This window comes from Brachyhypopomus gauderio, chromosome 2, assembly GCF_052324685.1.
Source record: "Brachyhypopomus gauderio isolate BG-103 chromosome 2, BGAUD_0.2, whole genome shotgun sequence".
Taxonomy (NCBI): domain Eukaryota; kingdom Metazoa; phylum Chordata; class Actinopteri; order Gymnotiformes; family Hypopomidae; genus Brachyhypopomus; species Brachyhypopomus gauderio.
In genome coordinates, this window is record NC_135212.1 from 25,400,681 (window position 1) to 25,422,002 (window position 21,322).

Consider the following 21,322-nt stretch of genomic DNA (forward strand, 5'->3'; position numbering starts at 1 on the left):
ATTGCACTGACTGAACAAATGCAAGTTGTGTTGTTTTTACATGTTTTATGTGTGTTTAAGTGTGCTATACTGGTGCAGAGTTTTCAATAAACTTGTAATTCAATATGTCTGTGTTTTTAAGTCGATTCAGCACAGTTTTACTCTATCAGATCGGTATCGGCAGAGGCGGTCTTTGCATAGATGCATGGCTAGGCAACTGCCTTGGGCCCCTCCCACTGCAGCCCACTGTAGGGGCCCCCTGATTAGCTGACTTATTTCTCGCATATTAATGTTGATTGGCCCCCTAGCTAATTTCGCCTTGAGCCCCAAATTGCTAAGTCCGCCACTGGGTATCAGATCAGTATCGGCCGATACGAAGCCTCAGATATCTGAATTGATATCGGAAGTGAAAAACGTGAATCGGTGCATCCCTAGTCAATATGGGGGGGGGGGGGGGGTGTAGGGGGGGTGTAGGGGGGGGGGGCGCAAAAATATTCTCATCTACTAAAGGGGGGCACGGCAGAAAAAGTTTGGGAACCACTGCACTAGCACTTCTGGTTCTCTGCATTTCCATTGGACCTGGACTATGCTATGGCCTGTGTCATGGCTGTAAAGGGTTGCACACTTTTTGTTAAGAATTCGTGACACTACTTGTATGTCTTTCGAGAGCATTGAGCGGAACTGTTCCCACACATCAGAAACATGGATGAGAAACTCTGCCCCCGGTATGATACCAGCGTCCCAGAGCTATAGTGCTGACGACTGCACGATGACCCAGAAAATGGACACAGGGTCAGATGGCAACTTTAGCTTCGCTCACGCAGTCAGGGGACCAATTTTGACAACAGTATTTCTCTTGTCCCTTCAGTTTTCCTTTGGGGTTTCTTTAAAAGAGTTCTGCAGCTGAAACAGGATAAAAAGATGCTAACACAGATAATATATCAAAGCTTCTTCCATCTTACAACTCCTAAAAATATTGCACTACTGACCTTTAATGGTGAATGTTTTGACTGGAGAACCGGTAGATATGTTATACATGCTATGAAGCTAATCTACACAGATGCTCCTGCTTGTGAAAGGCATTCTGCTGGAGTTACTGTGGGAAACAGCAAAAATGGGCATGGATGAAAACTTATAACTGTATTGCTGAGACAAAATTTGTTATAATGGAGTCTGTGTATTACAACAAGAACTAACAAAATAATAATAATAATAATAATAATAATAATATATTTAAGATTGTGTGCTTTGCTTTTGATAGCAAGGGCTTGCAAGAGCTGTCTGAGTCGCACTTAGCAACAGAAAGAAAGGCACATTTAGGCCAGACTACCACATTTACACAACACTTGTATCATGTGATTTCCTCCACTCTCACACTGACATTAACAGGCTTTTTTAAACCATTCATTCATCTGATTTGTGCATTGTAGCTGCTTTAAAAACATAAACATGTATACTGTGCATGTATACATATATACACGTGTTTGTGTGTGTGTGTTTGTGTGTGTTGTGTGTGTGTTTGTGTGTGTGTATGTGTATAGCAGCCAAACAAGGAGATGGTTGCTGTAATTTCATTATTCTGTGAGTAATATATCAAGTGTCATGTCTATGATACATGACAATTGCTCAGAAAATGTCTAGAAACGCCCTGATTGCACATTTTGTCTTTACTAAGTATTTTTGCTGGTTTGTTTCTATGCAACCAAAAAAAACAACTCATTATGAACCTTTGCTTTTGTAGGTAGTGTAGGATATCAGCTAGGTCAGCGATGAGCATCCAAGACCGTTCTCTACGTTAAATATTATCTGCGGTGTTGCCCACGTACAGTCTGTCTGCAAAATACCCTTTACCAGATGACCCTTCGGCTCCGTCTCTGACATAAATGTCAGTCGGCAGAGGTGACTTTCAGCCCAGAGCGAGAGACCAGCGCAGCCCCTGAGTCCTGATGGACTGCAGAGAAGCCGGGAGACGGCTGTAAATGACCCATTACAGACAGTGCCCAGCCCCAGACACACTGATGCTGGGTCTAAGTGGAGATAATTATGGCTGGAGATGGTTGGCAGAGTGAGAGAAACGAGGAGATGATCTGAAAGGAGTGTATCTTGAGTAAATGAGAAGGATGAAGTAAATGCTATAAGTGAATTTCAGAAAAAGCCAAACATTTTTAAAGGATTTGTGCTATAAATGCTCGCTGAGTGCATTTGCAGGTCTTGTTTCTTTATTTTGGTCATGCTGGTTGTTCTGTGAAAATTCTGGTGATGATTTACACAACATGTTTTAATCCAAGCTTTATGAATACACTGTAGTATGGACATCTATATCTGCAGCTCTGCTTATATTTCAGGGAAAGACATATCTTGGCATTCATGGATATCTATAAGGACAGCTCCCTCTAATGTGCTCTGCTGTGGTGAAGATGAGTGGTAATCCAAACGACAGAGAGGGGGCAGGTGGTTTCTTTCTGGGTCTTAATGAACTCTGCAGCTCAGATATAATAAACCACAACAGAGTACTACCAACCTTATTAAATATTACATATAATTTGCATTAAACTGGTACTGAGAAAGTTTCATATGATTTTTTCATTTATTTTTCCCATGTGAGCTTCCTTTGATGTTTATTATTCATTGTTTTCCATCTTTTTCGATGTGCAAAGACATGTAGGGTAGACTGGGTATGGGTGTGGATGTTTCAGTCTTCGCTGTGTTACAGGCTGGGGTCTGGCACTTCAAGCTCTTGGCCAAATGTTATTCAATGAATAAGTAAAAGCAAGGTCTGTTACCTCAGCTCCATGTGCTACAAAGTTACATCTCTGAAATCACAACCTGCTCCTGACATTATGAATAAGGTTAATGTGGGATTATGGCAAAACAACATGCTGCTTTGCTTTCTAAGGAATGGACTGAATGTAGTGAGACACTCGTGGGTGAAGTCATTGGTTTCATAAATGTTATTCTTTTTAATGAGCAAAAATCTGAGGTCACACAGCATGCTCTGCCCTGCAAAACTAGGACAGAGAATGCTGAACCAACACTGGTCCAACACAGGAAGGTAATAACTGATTCAGAAGTTCAGAGACAGCTACAGAGAACATGTGTGGTAATAGGGTTAGATTTGTGTGTTGTGCATTACTATGATCTGTCAGGCAAAAATGGTCATTTTTCAAACAGAACCCTATTGTAGACTTACTGTAATATTACAGTGATATTAAGGGTTGCAAGCCTAAATGTATGTAGCATATCACTAAGAGTACACTAACTACAGAGTAGGATTCTGATTAGCCTTTTAAGTGTTGAGGAGTTATAAGTGATTATGCTTTTTCTGTGTTATATTACAGAAGTATGTGAAAAATGTTATATTGTTCATGTTTAAATTAAGAGAATATTTTCATTGATAATTTCAGATACCACTTTATAACCAGAATAGAGTATATTTTTAAACATTTCATAATATCAACTCATGAGTTTTTACTTTTATGCTAAAAGGTCTATGTACAGCTGCTATATCCTTTTCTTTAGAAAATAACCTATATTGCCTGTAGCCATTAATCTAGTTAATTAGAGGTGAGATGCTTCATTTTCAGTAAGAAAAGAAAGGCTAGAAAGGCAAAAAGCCATAGAGAAGATGCTATAATAATTGGAGTTTTACATTTAGCTTTATGGGGTAGAGAATTCTGAGCATATTTATGATCACTAAATCAATATCATGACATCCACCCTAATAAAACATCAAAGTCCAAAGGGCCGCATCAATAAATATCTCAAGAGCAAATGTATGGCATTAGAATTCAAAATGGGTGACACTATATACTGTTTCATTCAGTTAGTCCTGGCTATATCATGTTTATTTTGACCTGTCCTCTTCTAGCTCTCTGTCCTTCTTCTGTGTTTCCCAGAGGTAGAATGGCAGATGCCCAGAGAAGCCATATATATCCGTACAGATACAGGGAAGGAAAATGTATTCAGAGCCCTCTGTGAGAAATGGAGAATATAAATAAATGATATGGTCATTACTGATAGGTTTTTATGCCTATCATACAGGTTTCCTTGGCCATCTCTTTGCTTTTCTTGATCTTGTGTGGGGGGATGCATACTGTGTCTTTGTCTGTTTGCGTAGAGCTTCCAGCACTGTACTTACCCTGTTCATGTGTGTTCTCCCAGGGCTGTGCCTCCTTAATTGGGAAGCTGAGATAATTAGTCTCCTGCATACTGTTGGCAGGGCAACTGCAGTCAGTCTGGAGATGGTGTTGGGTCTGGTGTGCTGTCTCAAGAACCCATCAAGAAACGTAAACCAGGGTGGTGGTGGTGTTTGGGGGGATGAGACAAAATTTTTGTGTGTAGACTCGGTGATGCAGCCTATGTTGTTTATGCCATTGGTTATGCCTTGGTAAAGTTTTGTGCCACTATTGTTGTGCGTAAGTAAAACTGCTGATGTTTGCTTTTTTTAATGATCACTCAGGTTGAAATGTACATACCAGCATTTATCTAGTCTTCATGATTAATGTGTTCTTCCAAAAAATTTTTGTTTTCAACATTTCATTGAATGTTTTGTCCTAGATTTTCCTAATTTCTCATCTAAACTGCAATAAATATAGAGCTGTAACTAAATGGAAGCACATTGTTAAATTTCCTAAACTCAATGCTTAACTCAAATTTGAATTACAACACTTGTCCAGATGCCAGTCAGTAACCACACTTTGAGCCAGGATTGCACATAATTACTGTAATTATGCCACTTTGTGAATTCCAAATCACTAAAGGCAGGTGTGCTGGGATAGGTGAGGCACACAGTCAGTTTCAATCAGTGGGGATTATAGATTCCATTGCTAGTTCTTCAATGTCCAGCTGAAGTTGTAGGGTTGCCTGGTCTTTTATTTGAACTTTATTTGCATTATGTTGTGGATGATAAGAGCTTGTGATTATCAGAATCTATTTAAAGCTAACTCAAAGCAAAACTGACTGGTTTTGACATGGTGCTAACATTTTTTTTACTCCTATTAATACAAATAACTTTTTAAGGTTTTAATTATTGAAAGGGATTTTAAATATTTATTGGAGATTAGGTTCAAACCACAATACATCAATGGGTGGAAATTCTGTACAGTTTTATGTGCCAAAGTTAAATCATCTTGACCAAATGGGTTTCTAGCACATGCTAAGTACATATCAAAGTATATATCTCAGTTGTGGAAGTATCAGAATACAGTATACAAATGTATTAGTCCATTTGTAGTGATCTTTGTTATAAATATGGATTTTTTACCCCTATACAAATTAATTCCTTCAAACCACTGATGTTTTGCCAAAACATTTTGATTCTGCACAGGTGTTAATAAGAACCACCCTCTGCAGAGGCCGGTGTTCAAAGTAATATCATGCCATCATGCAGGATGCAATCATATTCTATTGTTGAGGGAGGGATTCAGCACTAAGGGAGGAGCAATAAAGCTAGCCGAGCAATTTCATATGCTGCAATATATTCCATGTCATACTTATGAGAGTGACAGGCAGAGACAGGGAGGATGATGATTATCATACTACTGGATCATTACACGTGGCGATAGAGAATGACAAATATGAGACAAAGAGGATGTCTATCAAGCCCACCACAGCATGTGGAGAGATGTCCCGTGTGCCTCCACAAAATAAGTTTGTCACTGTCTTCTCTAGAGTACTAAAATTACATTCTGGAATTCCTGATACTGTTTTGTTCACTTAGCAAATACCATGTTACATTACATTTACAATATATTTGTATATCGCCAGCCCCAGCTAAGAGAAAGTTGTATTTTCTTGTTATAACATTATGATTCTTTAATTGTGAACAGATAAAAGAAGATAATTCTATTCAAAACCCACTGCAGTGAAAATCACGTTTTTAACCTTACAAAAACCATGTGGTGCTTTTTATAAGCTGTCACGTTGTGGGGGGGTCCCCCTACCGGTCGCCCCCGGTTACAGCGGCAGCGGTCCTGTTTTTGGTCACGTGATGTTCGTTCCTCAGGTGGGCGGGACCCGTGATCCGTCTCACATGAGGGTCGTTTGTTCGTCTATATACGTCTTGTCTTTGTACCAGTTGACTGCTGGTTATTATTTCCTTCATTTGGAACAATGCACGGGTTTTTGGTTTGCACACTTTCTATTAAACCATCCTCTTTCCCTGAGACTTGGCGTGATCGCTTCCTTTTTGAGTTGCTCACCCTGCCCGTCACAGAATAACCAGCCACCTTCGGAAGCCGCCAGTCTCCTTTGCTTTCTCCTTCGTTCGTGGTCATGTCTCGTGGTAAGTGTTTGTCTACGTGCTGTGTGTTTGTCGTGTATTTTCTGAGAGTGTGTTGAGTCTGTCCCCACTCGTCCCGCCGTGTTTAAATGTTGTTTGTGTTTAAACCCGTAAAATCACACGGCGGTGACTAGAGCTGGGGACCTGTAGACTCCGCTCTCGCCCAGCGAAACTACCGGTGCCTCACATTGCGCACGTCCGTTGTCCGTTATCGTCTATATATGTGTGTGTGTGTATGTACGTTGTAGTGTTTTGTTTTAATAACGACGCGGACGTGAGCGAGTGTGTGAGTGTGCCGTGGTGTGTGTTTCGCTGGTGGTGTTCGTGTGTGTATGTAGTCGGGTCCACCGGTGCGTGCCGCGCGCTAGAACGCGTGAGACACGTCTCTCTGCTCCTTTCGCCTCGCTCACCCGATATCCCGCGGTGACGGGGGTGAGCGACTGCGAGCCAGAGGGACGCGTCGCTGTGGGCGTGGCGCGCAAGCCGCTCGCGCATAGCTCTCTCTCTCCAAGGATCTATGGATCCCGTGGTGAGAACGGTGAGAGAGAGAGAGCTGGAGTGGGCGCGTCACGCTCCGCAGAGCGCGCGCATCGGTGGGTCCTGTCTGTTTGTTTGTGTTCTGTCTTTGCGTGTTCGTTTTGTCCTAGAGTGTAGCGTGCTTTGTTTTATGTAATTCCTCTCTTGCACCCCTCTTCACTGTGTGTGGGGAGGGGCCCATTAGAGGTCCCGTGCCACTGGAGGTGGTACGGAGGGCACCTTGGGTGCGTATATGTTAAATGTTGTGTCTGTGTTTTTTGTTTTGTTATTCCCCAGAGGGGCCCCCCCTAAATATGTTTTTGGGGGGGAGCTATGGGGTTCCTGAGCCACGACAGGTGGCTCAGAAGGCACTGCTCCTTCAGGAGACCTGACCGGTTGGGAGGGACCCCTGAGCAAAGAGGAGCCCCTGTACCCCTTTGTAGGCTGAGGATGCCTGGGGTGTAAGGACAGGGTGTCTCCTCATGCCAAGAAGGGGTCCCTTCCCCCCTGTGTAAAAGGGGGGTCAGTGGTCGGAGCAGTGCGCGTTTTGTGTTATGTGTTGTCTGTGTGCGTGTGCGTGTGTGTGTGATGTGTTGCAGGTCGCTCCTGGAGGTGGACTGCGGCACTCCCGGACCTAGTGGGGTCTCCAGGCGGAGACCCTCCCCTTCGAGCTCGGGGTGACCAGCATGTCCCTGTTGCGGATTGCCAGGGCCCTGGTCTCTGGCGCTCCTGGTTTGGGTGGAGGAGTCCACCTTGAGATGAGGGGCCCCGGGAGGGGTTCACTCCCCAGGAGTCTGGGGTGACCCCTAGCGAAAAGGGCAGGGGTCAGCTCCGAGCGAGGAGGTAGGTTCGGGAGGTGTTGGTGGAAGCCGTGGCCGCACCCCAGTGTGGCGGCCTGCACACATCCACACCTATGACGTTTGTTGGGCCATGTGCTCCCGGTCCGCACACAGCGGTGGGGCTTAAGCGGCCGACCGGGCTTGACCGACCGGGGCGTGGTTATCGTCTTGTTGACGCCCCAGTCGGTCCAGGGTCCCGCCCAGGAGGCGAGCTAACCTGTATGTGTTTTTATGTTTCAGCTCCAGGACTGCAGGGAACGGGACCCTGCCTGGTCTGCGTCCTGTAACGAGGAGCTTATGTGTTTTGTGTTTTGTGTTTCAGCTCAGGACGGCAGGGAAACGGGTCCCTGTCTTGTCCCCGCCCTCCCGCCCCTTTGTTGTGTTTTGTGTGCTGCCGCTGTAAGCCGCACATCCGGAGGGGAGTGCGGCTTTGGTGGGGGGGTCTGTCACGTTGTGGGGGGGTCCCCCTACCGGTCGCCCCCGGTTACAGCGGCAGCGGTCCTGTTTTTGGTCACGTGATGTTCGTTCCTCAGGTGGGCGGGACCCGTGATCCGTCTCACCTGAGGGTCGTTTGTTCGTCTATATACGTCTTGTCTTTGTACCAGTTGACTGCTGGTTATTATTTCCTTCATTTGGAACAATGCACGGGTTTTTGGTTTGCACACTTTCTATTAAACCATCCTCTTTCCCTGAGACTTGGCGTGATCGCTTCCTTTTTGAGTTGCTCACCCTGCCCGTCACATAAGCTAGAAGACAAATCTTCAGCAATCAATAAGCAGCTTCTTGGCTTTGGAACTGCAGTGTACCAATGTCTTAAAAATGTGGTTTCAGACTGCCAGGCTTTCATTTGTCACAAACTTAAGGAACAGTGCCATCAACCTGTGGGTTAGGGTTAGGTTTCATTATTTTCAAAACAATGACATATACATGTTTTCACTTGCAAAGTTGCATAAAGAGAAAATGCCAGCATGTATTTCCAAAGGTTCTCAAAATCACAGAGTAATGGGTAGTATATTTGGAGTGTGACGTTGCGTGCAGGGCAACAGACGAGGCACAGAGTCCAACGTTATGCACAAACGACACTTTTATTTCACACAAAGTAGCGCAGACAGCGCACGAATAACGATGAAACATATAACATGGACTGACTCAAACAAAGACGAGCACGGGACACTGCGCGAACGCACACTAAATAGACAGACCACATAATCCCCGAGTGATGACGAGACGAGCCACAGGTGAAACACGCTCGGACACAACCACACCCACGAAGATACACAGACGCAGACGACTAGACATAAACACACGCCTAAAGGGGAGGGGTCAGGGGCTGTACCGTGACATGGAGAAATTGAACTGCCCCAGTCAAATGTCCAAAGAAAACTGGTTTGCAGTATTTTAAAAAGTGTTTTATTACCAAAAAACTTTAAACGGTGGGTTTTTACTACAAAAGGTGGGTTTTATCACAAAATCCACTTATCATGGGAACACAGGAGATTATCTATTGACAACAAATCTGCAGTGTGCTAGAGTGTAAGACAAAGTTAGCCTGCCAGGTTACATGATGATTCATGTCAAATGGTGACATAACATTTGAAATGGCTTGGGGATGTTGACAAAACAGTTTGTCAGATAGCTAAGATGCTGGATTAGATGATGGCTATATAATTCTGACATAAAACTGTATACAACTTTTGGGGTTGTCCATGAAGAAAGCATATCATAAATGTCATCCTCAAAATACAGTAGTGTTAGCAAGATATGGTTATGTAATTCAAGTGCACATGGCATTTGAATATTTCACATGTCTAATCTGTGGTCAAGAAGTGGCCAAAGGAAGCACATTTAGAAACAGAACCGTACCAAACAACTGAGTAGATATCATACAATGTGGATATGTGGTTGTTTGTGCTGATTTTCTTTTTAAATGGGGAATTCTAAAGCATATACTGTTATTCATTTAAAATTATATGGTGTTCAAACACTTTTTCCCAACAGCATATCTGGTTGTTTATTTTTACATGGCAGCTAACTTGTCAGGACTGGTGAATGGAACCACAGTTGTCTGACATTAGCAACACATTATTAGGTGTTTGATGACATAGTCATGCTGAAGGCTCATGTTATCTGTTACCATTATGCTTCTAATGTTGTCAAGAGTGATGCATAAAATATATTAAATTGAAATTGATTCTGTATAGTTCACACATCTTCTTCTGAGCTGATTATCAGTTTGAATATGTATGGTTGAAGTACCATACATACTTGGTATTGTGTAGCATACAGTATAGCAATACACATAGCAAACACATAGCGTTTTGTGTGTTTGACCAGCATAATTGAAGATGAGCAGGTTTCTTTGCATGGAGGGGTGGGTGGAGATAGACGTGGGGACTATTTGCATATTCATAGATCCATAGATGAAAGCATAGGTGTAGATTGACTCGAGTTAATAGGGTTTTTACTCATAACTTCTAAATATTTAATTTTGTTGAACAGTGATGAATTCTTAGGGGTTTCATCGAGGAGGAGAGGAACTTAAATGGGAGCAAATATATGAAGTTTCTGAATCCTAGAATTCACTGCTTGTTACATTTACAGAGCGTAGAATTCATTCAAGTGTGAGAAGACTTGAGAGCAAAATGGAAGTCATTTAACTTGAGCCACAACACAGACTTACTTCCCAAACATGTTCGGTTATTTCACCAGGTATTGAGGTGCGAATTTGTTCTGTAGGGGTTTGTGGGTAGCAGGACTAGTAACCACCACTGTCACAGGCTTATTGACCAGTCACCCTCAGGGGTCTGACTCAGAAAAATCACCAAAGGAGCACTCTGATAAAACCGTTCTTTTCAGAGAGAATAGCACATCAGCATGAGGAAAAGATCTGCAGATCGATAGTGACAGAACTTCTCCCAGGGCACTTCATGTTCAATAGGATGTAGGAACATACACAAGGAAAGTGTGACATTTCCATGAGGCACAGCAGAAAACACGACCAGCCCCAGGGGACCAAGGTGGGCTAATGTGCTAAGGAAGGACAGAGAAAACCTGAGCCATTCAGTTAAAGTTAACAAGCGGATTAGTAGACCAGATCCTGAAAGATAAACCAAAATTGTTTCTTAGTGAATGTACACAGTAGGTGTAATTATAGGTAAATGCCAGACAGAACCACAGTACTCTTGCTTCCTGAAATTGAAAATGTAGTCAAAAGAGAAAACCTTCCAAAATTGTGGCTAACTTGTTAAGCAAGATTGTGTAGTGGGTGTTAATTAAGTTCAATTTCCTGAGATGAGGGTAACAGCAAAAATGTATATCTTCAAAAGTACAGCTCAAAAAGTAAAATGTTGTGAGGTTCAAGTAAGAAAATTTATATTTCATCACAAATGTTCACCTCTATTTAACTTTTTGTCACCTGATAGAAAAATCCACTATTCCTCCATAACCTACAGGATGGCTAAGGACTTATTGATGGATTTAATATGACTTGTGGAAGTTACAGTGCAAAGGAGTCTCTAACGACATGCATTTCACGGAACATTAGTTACACAGCTGAAAGTTTATCTACCTTACAAGTTTATCAATGTCCTGTGCAGCCATAACTTTAAAATGCACTTTCAAATAATGTCAGCACAGTGGATGTTTAAAAGGTATTGGAAATTGATATATGAATCAAATATACTGTTGTTCCTGAGTTATGTTTTACATTTATACATTTATCTCCCAAACTGACAATCAAACCAGGCAAGCCATTGTAAAATGTGTGAAATTAAAATTTCATTCTCCATTCTCATCATGAACGTGTCATATAGATGTATGATATCTATACATCAGCACTCTGTCTTTGCCGTAGTGGGTGTTCTCATTGTACTGCAGTACCACTAATCTGGGAGGGCAAATAGCAGCTCATATCTACTCTGATCTACACCACAACACTACATCACGTGCTACACTACACAACAATATACACTACCATAGGCATGGCCATGATTCCTGAAATCTCTATCCCAGTGGGGAGAGAAAGCTCTCCACCGCTAATCTATATGCTTATGCACAATACATTCAGACTTTTGCGGAATTTTTAATTATTGAATTATTTTTTTTACATTTTTTTTCTTCTCCTTTGTTTGGTAAGCTTCAAGGACGAACTGGTAGACTGAAATGACTGAATGACACTCCACAAGATAATTTGGAAGAATGGGTAATTATCAAAGAATTCAACATTTCAATAGCCTCAGAAATGCTGTATGCATGGAATTATATGGAAAATACTTAAGTGTCAATGTGCGTTCTTCATGCAATATAGTTTCATTCTTTTCTAAAGCATTATATTTTCTAAATGTTTAGTCCTAATATAATATTGTTTGCATCTGCTGTTTGTAAACAACATTGCCTTGTACCATATACAGATATGCTCACAAAATTGAGGTACATAATTTTGTTTTGGAAGAAATTACCACCCCTGGGTAAAAAAAAAAATGAAATGGATTTCAGAAATGGATTAGCATGAATTGTTCTTCATATGAAAAACCAAAGGGTATACCAATCATAATTTTCCTATCAAACCATGAGGCAAAGAAATTGCTGGGTTGAACCCGGTGGCCTTAGAAGTCCATCACCACAGCAAGGTTAATAGCAGATGGCTCCGGGGGATCGATCTTGGTAGATGTCAGGCCAGCTTAGATGGAGATCCACCGAGGGATGGTCATTAATGATGGGTCCTTCAGCAAACATGCTGCTTAGCTGTGCATGATGGAGGTCTTCTATCCTGGGGCTAGTGAAGTGAACTTCAAGTGCAGAATGATCTTGTCATCTTGTCATGTATGGCTCTGCAAAGACCACACAAACTGGTGTATATTGAAATTGTACACAGGTGCAAATTGATATAAGTTCTGGTTATATATATATATATATATATATATATATATATATATATATATATATATATATATATATATATATATATATATATATATATATATTAGTGGTGGGCTGTTAACGGCGTTCGTTAATTTGATATTCTTATCGGGCGATATAAAAATTATCGCCGTTAATCTATTCTTAAAGTTGGGTTGGGAACTGGGTCAAAGTGGGTAAGCAAACTATGATGACTTTCACCTTGATAGTTTAGCTCGGCTGTATTCCTAACCAAATTGCACACTGTGAATTACAAATCGTTCGTGTGTTTACATGGATGCAGCCACGAAGTTGCCGGGTTTGCTTCATGGAAAATTCATTTTTAGGAACGTAAAGTGTTACCGGAGCGGAGCTCGGAGCGGTCGTTTTCTGCATGGTCCTAGTGCTAGATTCGTCGCTATTTAAATATTTATTTTTAACCGTTAAAACTGCAGAGGACCAAAACCGGCTTTTGAAAAAGTCCCCCCCAAATTACGTCCGTGAGGTTATGTACTAAATGTTGGCTTACATTTCAAATATCATGTTTAGCTGAATAAACATGTTATCAACCCCTTTTAATGTACAGTATGTAGGCTTACAAATTCATGTTTAACTGAATAAACCGTTGAATACGAGTAGCCTACATTTTATTGAGCATGTTTTTTTTCTTCAAGTATCAAAGTAGAACAGCTTTCTCAAGCAGTCATTGATGCATTTTGGAAACAGGAGATGAGCCCCTGGTCTAATGCACCCCCTGTATTAAGAAACCCTATCTCAAAAACTGACTTTTAGTCATTACTTGGGTAGCATGCATATGAGCCATTTTAATATAGATTAATCTAGATTAATTTCAAGATTTCAGTGAGATTAATCTAGATTAAAAAAATTAATCTATGCCCACCCCTAATATATATATATATATATATATATATATATATATATATATATATATATTAGTGGTGGGACTTTAACGCGTTAATTTCGATTAATTAATTACAGGAAAATTAACGCACTAAAAAAATTAACGCATTTTAACGCACGATACACTTTTGCATGGTGGAATGTTTCTCAGTGCACGAGTTCCAGGCGTACAGATTATATGGACGCACGATAAGATGAGCATGATGCAGATGACTGAAGAGGCTACGCTGGTGGATGGGAAATTTAAATATAAGAAACTTCCAAATGGAAGTTCAAACAAAAATAGTGTTATTTACACTTTATGTAGGAAGAGTTCGCTTATCACAGGAGCACTTCCACCCTTCGTTACCACACCAACGCAAAACATGTTGCAGCTAAAGCTGGTCGTACACTGTACGATATTTTAAATCGTGTACTCAGCTCCAGCTCAAACTGTACGACTAACTCGTTGCGGAGAGTCGGCTCGTGGAGCTGCTTCAACAGTGCGATACTCTCACGAGGAGCGATTTGAATTTCAAACATGTTTGATATTCTTGCGACGCTGCGATTTCTGATCGGGAGTTGGTCGTGAGGTATGAATCGCTCCTCGTTTACCTGTGTAAACTATACGATGCACGACACGCGATTGAGCCGAAACGAGTGAAAATCGGCTGAAAATGGGCCAAAAATCGCACAGTGTACGCCCAGCTTAACGCGCAGGTCAGTAATGATAACTTAGCTGCTAAATGTATTCCTAGTACGATAGGGTGACCTAAACGTCCGCATTTCACATCCTGTCCCGGTCGTCCCGGGTTTTTTTTAAAGTGAGGAAATGTCCTGGTTTTTAAAGTACCTTCATTGGACTATTAAGACTGGATTAAACTTTCGCGAGTGACCGTAGCGCGCGACTCCGCACGCGTTTATACATGACGCGTCATATTATTTGTGTTGTTCGCTCTCAGTGGTCGAAGATAAAGACTTACAAGAAGCGCTGCACATTGCGTCAACTGATGCAAGTTATGAACTACCGTCCAGGGGTGAGTTTCCCAAAACGTTCTTAGCACCAAGTACTTCTTAACCTCGTACGTAAGAACGAGGGAAAAAAAAACAGGTTATTACTCAAGTAAAACAGGTTATTGTGAAGAGCGCCACAAATGTGGCTCTGACTGGGGATCACTGGACCTCTGTTAGCAACAAGAATGATCTTGGTGTGACAGCTCATATTATAGATGATGAATGGAAGATCCAGTCATTTGCTTTGAGCATGCAGAAGACCACTTCTAGGCACTATGGAGATGCCTGTGGCAGAGGCATGGGAAATTTAAGAAAAGTATACCATCTAAAATGGTATTAAAAAACATCTTCTGATTTACTTCAATTCTTCCAATATCCTGAGCAAAACTCCCAAAATTAAACAACATTTTTGGTCAGAATTTCCAATGTTCTGAACTGTTTTCTGCACTCATAGATTGGTCTGTGTAGTAGACTGGTGGAAAAATATACAAGATGTTGAAGTTTGATTATGTTCATTGATTCATTCATCATTCAAACTTAAATTAATATTTCTCATGTTAAATACTGAAATGCGATTAAAATGCGATTAATTTCGATTAATTAATTACAAAGCTTCCGATTAATTCGATTAATTTTTTTAATCGCGTCCCACCCCTAATATATATATATATATATATATATATATATAACCAAATAAATTCCATCAGGCCTAGGTCTAAAGTGGTGATCTTGTTGTCATAGTATGCCGAGGAGAGCACGTGAGACCTTTATTTTCAGGCATGAACAGATCATCAGTTTTTAAATGTATCTCATAAAGCTGCTAACTCAACAATTTAAAAGTGTCCACTATAATTACTTTTGAGTGTGCTGAGCTACTCTTCTGAATTATAATGTATCAGGTTCCGTAACATTTGGGAAAAGAGGCAGTTGCCAATAGAAATGTGTATCTTGTTTGCTGCTAAACATTTAGAACATTACTTAACCAATTATAATGAATAAGCAACTACCTTTTAATTTGAGGTTAAAACCTTCTGAATGCACAGGTTAGGATAGTTCAGAGGGACAACATTTTCATAAAATGAAGTCTGCTTTAGGTAGCGCAAGCTCCAGTTAATGTATCTGCTTTCATTTTTTGGATACAAGCAGATCCAACAATAACTATAAGTCATGACAGGTAGTTGTTATTTTAATATGAATAACTTGGTGTATAGGCCTACATAAGGGAATAGAATGGAATTGATGATTACTGTCGAAAGTATTTTAAATGTATTCTAGAACCAAAATGATCACTGAACCAATAAATTATTATATACTTAAGGCTCTCAACTTCATCTGTGTAACCTTGTCTTTCTTCTCCCAGGAGGTATAGTTAGTGACTAGATCTCTACTGTTGCAGACCAGTGACACACAGACACACACACACACACACACCCTCACAAACATCTGAGGAGAGCTTCTGTGTCACTGGAGATATCTATAGCGCCTGTCCTCAGAGGATGACGCCAGGCACAGATTAAAATCGGCCTTTCTGAGCATGAAGTGCATCATCAATGTGATTTTAGACACCAGGACGTGACGTGTGTATGTGTGTGTTGTGTTGTGTTTTACATAATGAGCTTAGCTGAGAGCCAGTGACCAGAGGGCGGCGGGGACACAGAGCCATCCCTGTGCAGCCAGAAGGCTTCGTCGTCTGGCACTCAGCACCCTGAGGACTCGAGTTGCAGGAAGGCATTTATTCATACAACAGGCTTGTATAGGAAAGCAGTGCCACTGTTGTGTCTGCGCATACATTTGGCAGATTTGTTGGGCATGTAAGCACAGCCTTGTCTCATTGTGCTGAACCGTCCTCGTGAACGCTAAAAGGAGGACACGGGAATCATTTCTCCTGTTGCATTCTTTTCCAACTTCGTCTTTTCTAACTTTCCTTGCATTCGTTCGCAAACTACTTATCCTTACTTTTCTCTTTTCTTTCATACAGAGGAAGAGACTGCATGTGAGTGTCAGTGTACGTGTCTGTGTGTATGTGTCAAATACAGACTTTGATTTTCACCCATTGAGGGAGTGCGTGATCTGTGCATTGTCAAAGCAAAGCATCCAAGCCTTCAGCACGCTGCAGACTAAAGGAGTCCTACCGAATGTAATGCAAAGGGACAAATGCATCACTCCAACACCAAGCTGGCATAGCTTTAAACCAGTCTCTGTCTAATCTAATAAGAGGAGCTAGTTTCAAGTCACTGCTGAAGCAGGCCTGTAGTTCTCAGTCCCTACACAGCTGGACGGCTCTGCTAGGTGCTCACAGATGCTTTTGTGCATGAGGGCGGGTCTGTGTGGTCTGAGCCCTTTGGCTGCCATTCAGAACTGATGATGAGTAGGTCAGAATTCTGAACCATTTGAAAAGAAGCAGTGGTATTGTGGGAGAGAACAAAAGCCTGAAATTTTGATAAACATACAGACTAAAGTGTATTACTGGGTAAACACACAGGCTTTGATACATACACAAGCTAAAGGCTGTGTTTTCAACTGACATAGCAGCTATGACATAGCAGCTACTCCTATCTAAGGCTGTTGGAGGTTTAAAATAAGTAAAAAAGTCACAGTTAGTATGTAGAATGTAACAGGGCAAAGTTTGTCAACAATGAGACTCCTCAAATGAGTTTTCTTTGACAGCTTAATGAGCAATGAACTTTCTTGTGTACACTTTTAAGAATCCTATAGAGATAATCCAAAATGGCATTTCAAAGAAGCTGCCTGTCCTTTTACTCTTGGGAGTTGGAAAAGGCTCCAATTATTGCCCTTGAAAACAATTTCAGCTCCATGGTAAAGAGACTCTAGGAAATTGGTTTCCTCCAGACATAACAAAGCTTTTATTTCCCCTTAACCTGCAGATCTCTTCCACTGAGGTGTTTTTAAATGCAGTATTTAGGTAGACTATAGGATACAGTTAATAGAGTTTCAGAAGACACTAAATAGAATTTGTGGTAATTTTTATAGCAGGTTACTATTTTAAGCTAAAATTGCACCTATCCTTCTTATAACAGGTATGTGAATATGCCAATTTAGAAACCTTCCAGATTATCTTATGTAGTGACATAATTTGACTTGCTTGCTCATGATCAGTGATACACTGATATTTCAGCATACACGCAGAACACAATGAATCTATGCACCACCACATTCATATGACCTTTTCTGTGAACTCATGCAACATACTTATGATCCTTGTGCTCCTTGTTATTTCTCATTTTTGATACATTTATTCGTGGTTTGAGTCTGCTTTCATTACTGCTGGTGCCCTTAAGCCATTTCAAATGGTGAAATGGCAAATGTGAGGCAGAGAATCTCTTCATGGTGAAGTTTGTTGTAATCATTAATTTTGCTTGAGACATTGTTCAGTAGAAGAAACCCACATAATTTATGTACCTTTTTTTAGATCTAGTTTTCTAGAATTTATTGAATGAATGTTCAATTTATATAGCACCTTTCAAGATACCCAAGGTCACTTTACAACTTTAACACAGGTACAAGTCTTACACAACCAATCACACACCAGCAAGAAGCAGCAGCCGCACTCTCTACCAGAAACCACAGCCCCCTGGGGCACTGAATTAGGTGCAGTAAGGGGAGAGAGGACAGACCCTAATGACAGAGCACCATCCACCACTGGGCATACAAACACACACACACATTCATGTACAGAAACTGTTTTTAACATGAAGAGACACACAGTCACACTCAGGGAGAATGTGTAAGGGACTGCCAATTTATATAACCTCCATGTTTTTGGACTGTGGGAGGAAGCCAGAAACCCCTGAGGAAACCCATGCAGACATGTGGAGAACATGGAAATTCCACTCAGATAGGGTCTTGAACCCAAGATCCCAGTGCTGAGAGGCAAACGTGCTAACCACCTAAACTAGGCAGAGTAAATTAATCTCAAAATTTCAAGTTTCACTTTTACACAGAATATTTTGAATTTCAGCAATGAAAATTCCTTCCTTAGCTGGGATGCCTTGGACGGGATACATTAGTTTTCTCCATAGTGACTTGCTAGATATCACCCCATTTTTTAAAGGGCAACACAATAATAGACAAAATGACAAAAGCAATTTCATCTGCACGGGCAGAAATGACCACAGTGCTTTGGCAGATACAAAGGTTCCAGCATTATCTGCGCTTGATATCCAATGTGACAGTGGAGTCCTCTCATGCTGACAACTCCAGATTATCAGGGGGGATATTCTTATTCCTACATGTGAAAGTAGTCCAGTACCTGCCGTATCAGGCTCTAAGTGGTCATTGATTCTCCCTTTGACAGGTTGTGCCTACACCTGTAATGGGATGTCTAGCACAAGATTAGGGAAAGCAATACCTGTTCTTCTGGTCGCCTAGACTTGACACTAGGTGGGCAGGTCTACATGCCTCTGTGGAGATGTTCCGCAGGTGTCAGCATGTTGAGATTTCAGCCGTTACTTTCGGGGTTCAGATTTGGGTCTCAATTTCAGGCCTCAGTGATGAAGATGACACTCTACTGCCATTTCAGTGAGCTCATTAATACAAAAAATAACTTTTTAGAACTTTTTCGGCTTAGAAATTGCATTCTGTTTGGTATATTTATTGATTAGTGTTTATGCTAGCAATTTTTGTGAATACTGGTGAACTGGATGTTACGTTGCATCAAGTAAATATTTTCCTCACATTTGGAGTGTTATTCTGATTTACACACCAATAACTGCCATCTATTTTTGACAGGCGTAGGGTTGCCACCTAGATCTGACAAAAAACAAGGACAATGTCATACGCGAACGTAAATTGTTGATGGGGGGGGAGGTGGCAAACGTAAATTGTTTACGGGGGGGGGGGGGGGTTTGGGCGAACGTAAAATGTTACTGGGGGGGGGGGTGTAAAATGGACACAGCGAGAAAAAAAAGACGGATTTAAAGTGTGCAGAAACAGTCTAAATAGTCGTTTGAACTAACCTAGTGAAAACCTGGGACAGCGACGTGGTCCGAATTGGTTGCTGGGACCGAATATTAAAAAGAAGGAAAACCGGGACAGCCCGGGAAAACTGGGACAGCGACGTGAAAACCGGGACAGTCCCGGGAAAACCGGGACAGGTGGCAACCCTACATATGCGTTACCTACTATCCTGGTGTACAGTGGATATTTTTCACAGTGCCTTACTAAAACTGGCATTAAGCAAAAAGAATCTTTGTGATTTGTTGAAATATGACAAAGTATTCTGATTTGTGGCATAAAGCATTCACAGCCTTCAGCCTCCAGCACAATTTGAATGAAAAGTGTTTAATACATTATCATGCAGAGTGGATAAGAGATGTCTGTTTAATTCTGTGCTGGAATAATGAAGCAACACAGTTGTGCAAAGGGAAAGGGACTGGTAATTAACTTCATCACCACCTTTTTAGACATTCAACAAATTAAAGCTAACTGTAATGGTATGAAGTTAGTCCTACTATTAGATTTCTGTAGTTCAATGAGAAAGCTAAGTTACCTCCATTTCTTGCTTACCTCTAATTATCTCTAGACTACCTTTCATTAACTTTCATTTTATTGCTGTATGATTGAAATTAAACCATGGTAAATCCAGTGCTGGAGAGCAGAGGAAAATACCTAAGTGAAAGCAAACTTTCTCTCTTTATCTCATACTCATGCACACTCACTGTAGCAGATAAAGCCCTCAAACTTCAGAGATGGTATTTAAACCACACTATGATTAGTCGCGATGGCCATTAGGAATGGTCTCATTCATTCATGTCATTCTGCAATGACGGCCGTTGCTGGCATTGTGACTGTTGCAGTTGGAAGAGCTCGGAGACGAGGAGCACAGACCTCCCTACCAGTACTAGTAATGTCATAGTGTGAAAGTTCAGAGAGCAGGAACACTGTTTGATTTAGAGTGTGCAAGGAAATACGTCTGCCTCACAGTTCTGTGTGACAATGCGTCTCCTGTAAATGGACCAAACAAATAAACAAACAAATCCTGAACAGTTCTTCCCCTAGAATTCAGCTTAAGTGCTCCTCACTCCTGATTATTAGCACCTGTGTCTCATTTAACGTATTTGCATTTGTTCATGAAGTCTTGCATCTTGCTATTATATTGCCTTGTGAATTCCTGATTTTTGTTTGCTACTCTGTTTAAATGTGCTAGTTTATTGGCAGTATCTCTGAGTGGTTACAGAAGGCTTTGCATTAAAGATGGATGCTGTAGAAAGTAGTACCTAGTCTAAGCTGGGAGCAGTAAGCTTAGAGGAAGTTTTGCTGCAACACCAACAGCAAATTTAACAGCAGCAGGAACAACTACACCCGCAACACTTTGTGATGACACCACCTCCTCCGTGGACTTTCTTATAAACCAACTGACAGGTCTTCATACTTCATCTGTTCCCACAGCTACAGGAGAGGTGGAGATGAGTCCCCTGTCCCTCGAAGATTTAAAGCTCTCCAAAGCAAAAACATATGATGGTAAACCTTCAAGCTACGGAGAATTCTTGCTTCAATGTTCACTTGGCATCTCTAGAATTCTAGTGTAGCTTTTGTAGATTCATTTCTCTCTGATGAAGCGAAAACTTGGGAAATACTTGAACAAAAGAGAGAGGAGGGTTTTATGGGTACTACAATCAATTTATTACGCTCTTCTGGTCAATATTGGACCATCCATCAGGGATGGAGACTCAGCAAGAAAACACTGTGATCAGGTATCAGTCAGGGTTGAATAACCAAGCACAGATCACAGTCTTCCGTCAAGGAATATGAAGTACTCACCAGACTCACCCACCTGAGACTCCCCACTGAGGATGGTCAATAACGATTACAATCAGGACTTTGTCTGTACTGTAGGGACTTGGGTCACTTCCATGTTTCATCCAACACGTGTCCCACA

The 21,322-nt window shown here is 41.3% G+C and overlaps 1 protein-coding gene across 3 annotated transcripts in view; it reads left to right on the plus strand.

Moving 5' to 3' along the window:
• Nucleotides 1-21,322, plus strand: part of luzp2 (leucine zipper protein 2) — an 81,102-nt gene that overhangs the window by 28,935 nt on the left and 30,845 nt on the right. The window contains exon 1 of one of the 3 annotated variants that reach the window (XM_076992392.1): nucleotides 11,748-11,815. The exons of the other annotated variants lie outside the window; for them this stretch is intronic. Within the exon in view, the coding sequence (XP_076848507.1) occupies nucleotides 11,784-11,815 (32 nt within the window). The 5' untranslated portion in view covers nucleotides 11,748-11,783. Of the gene's footprint in view, nucleotides 1-11,747; nucleotides 11,816-21,322 lie in introns of those variants that run through there. 3 annotated transcript variants of the gene reach the window in all.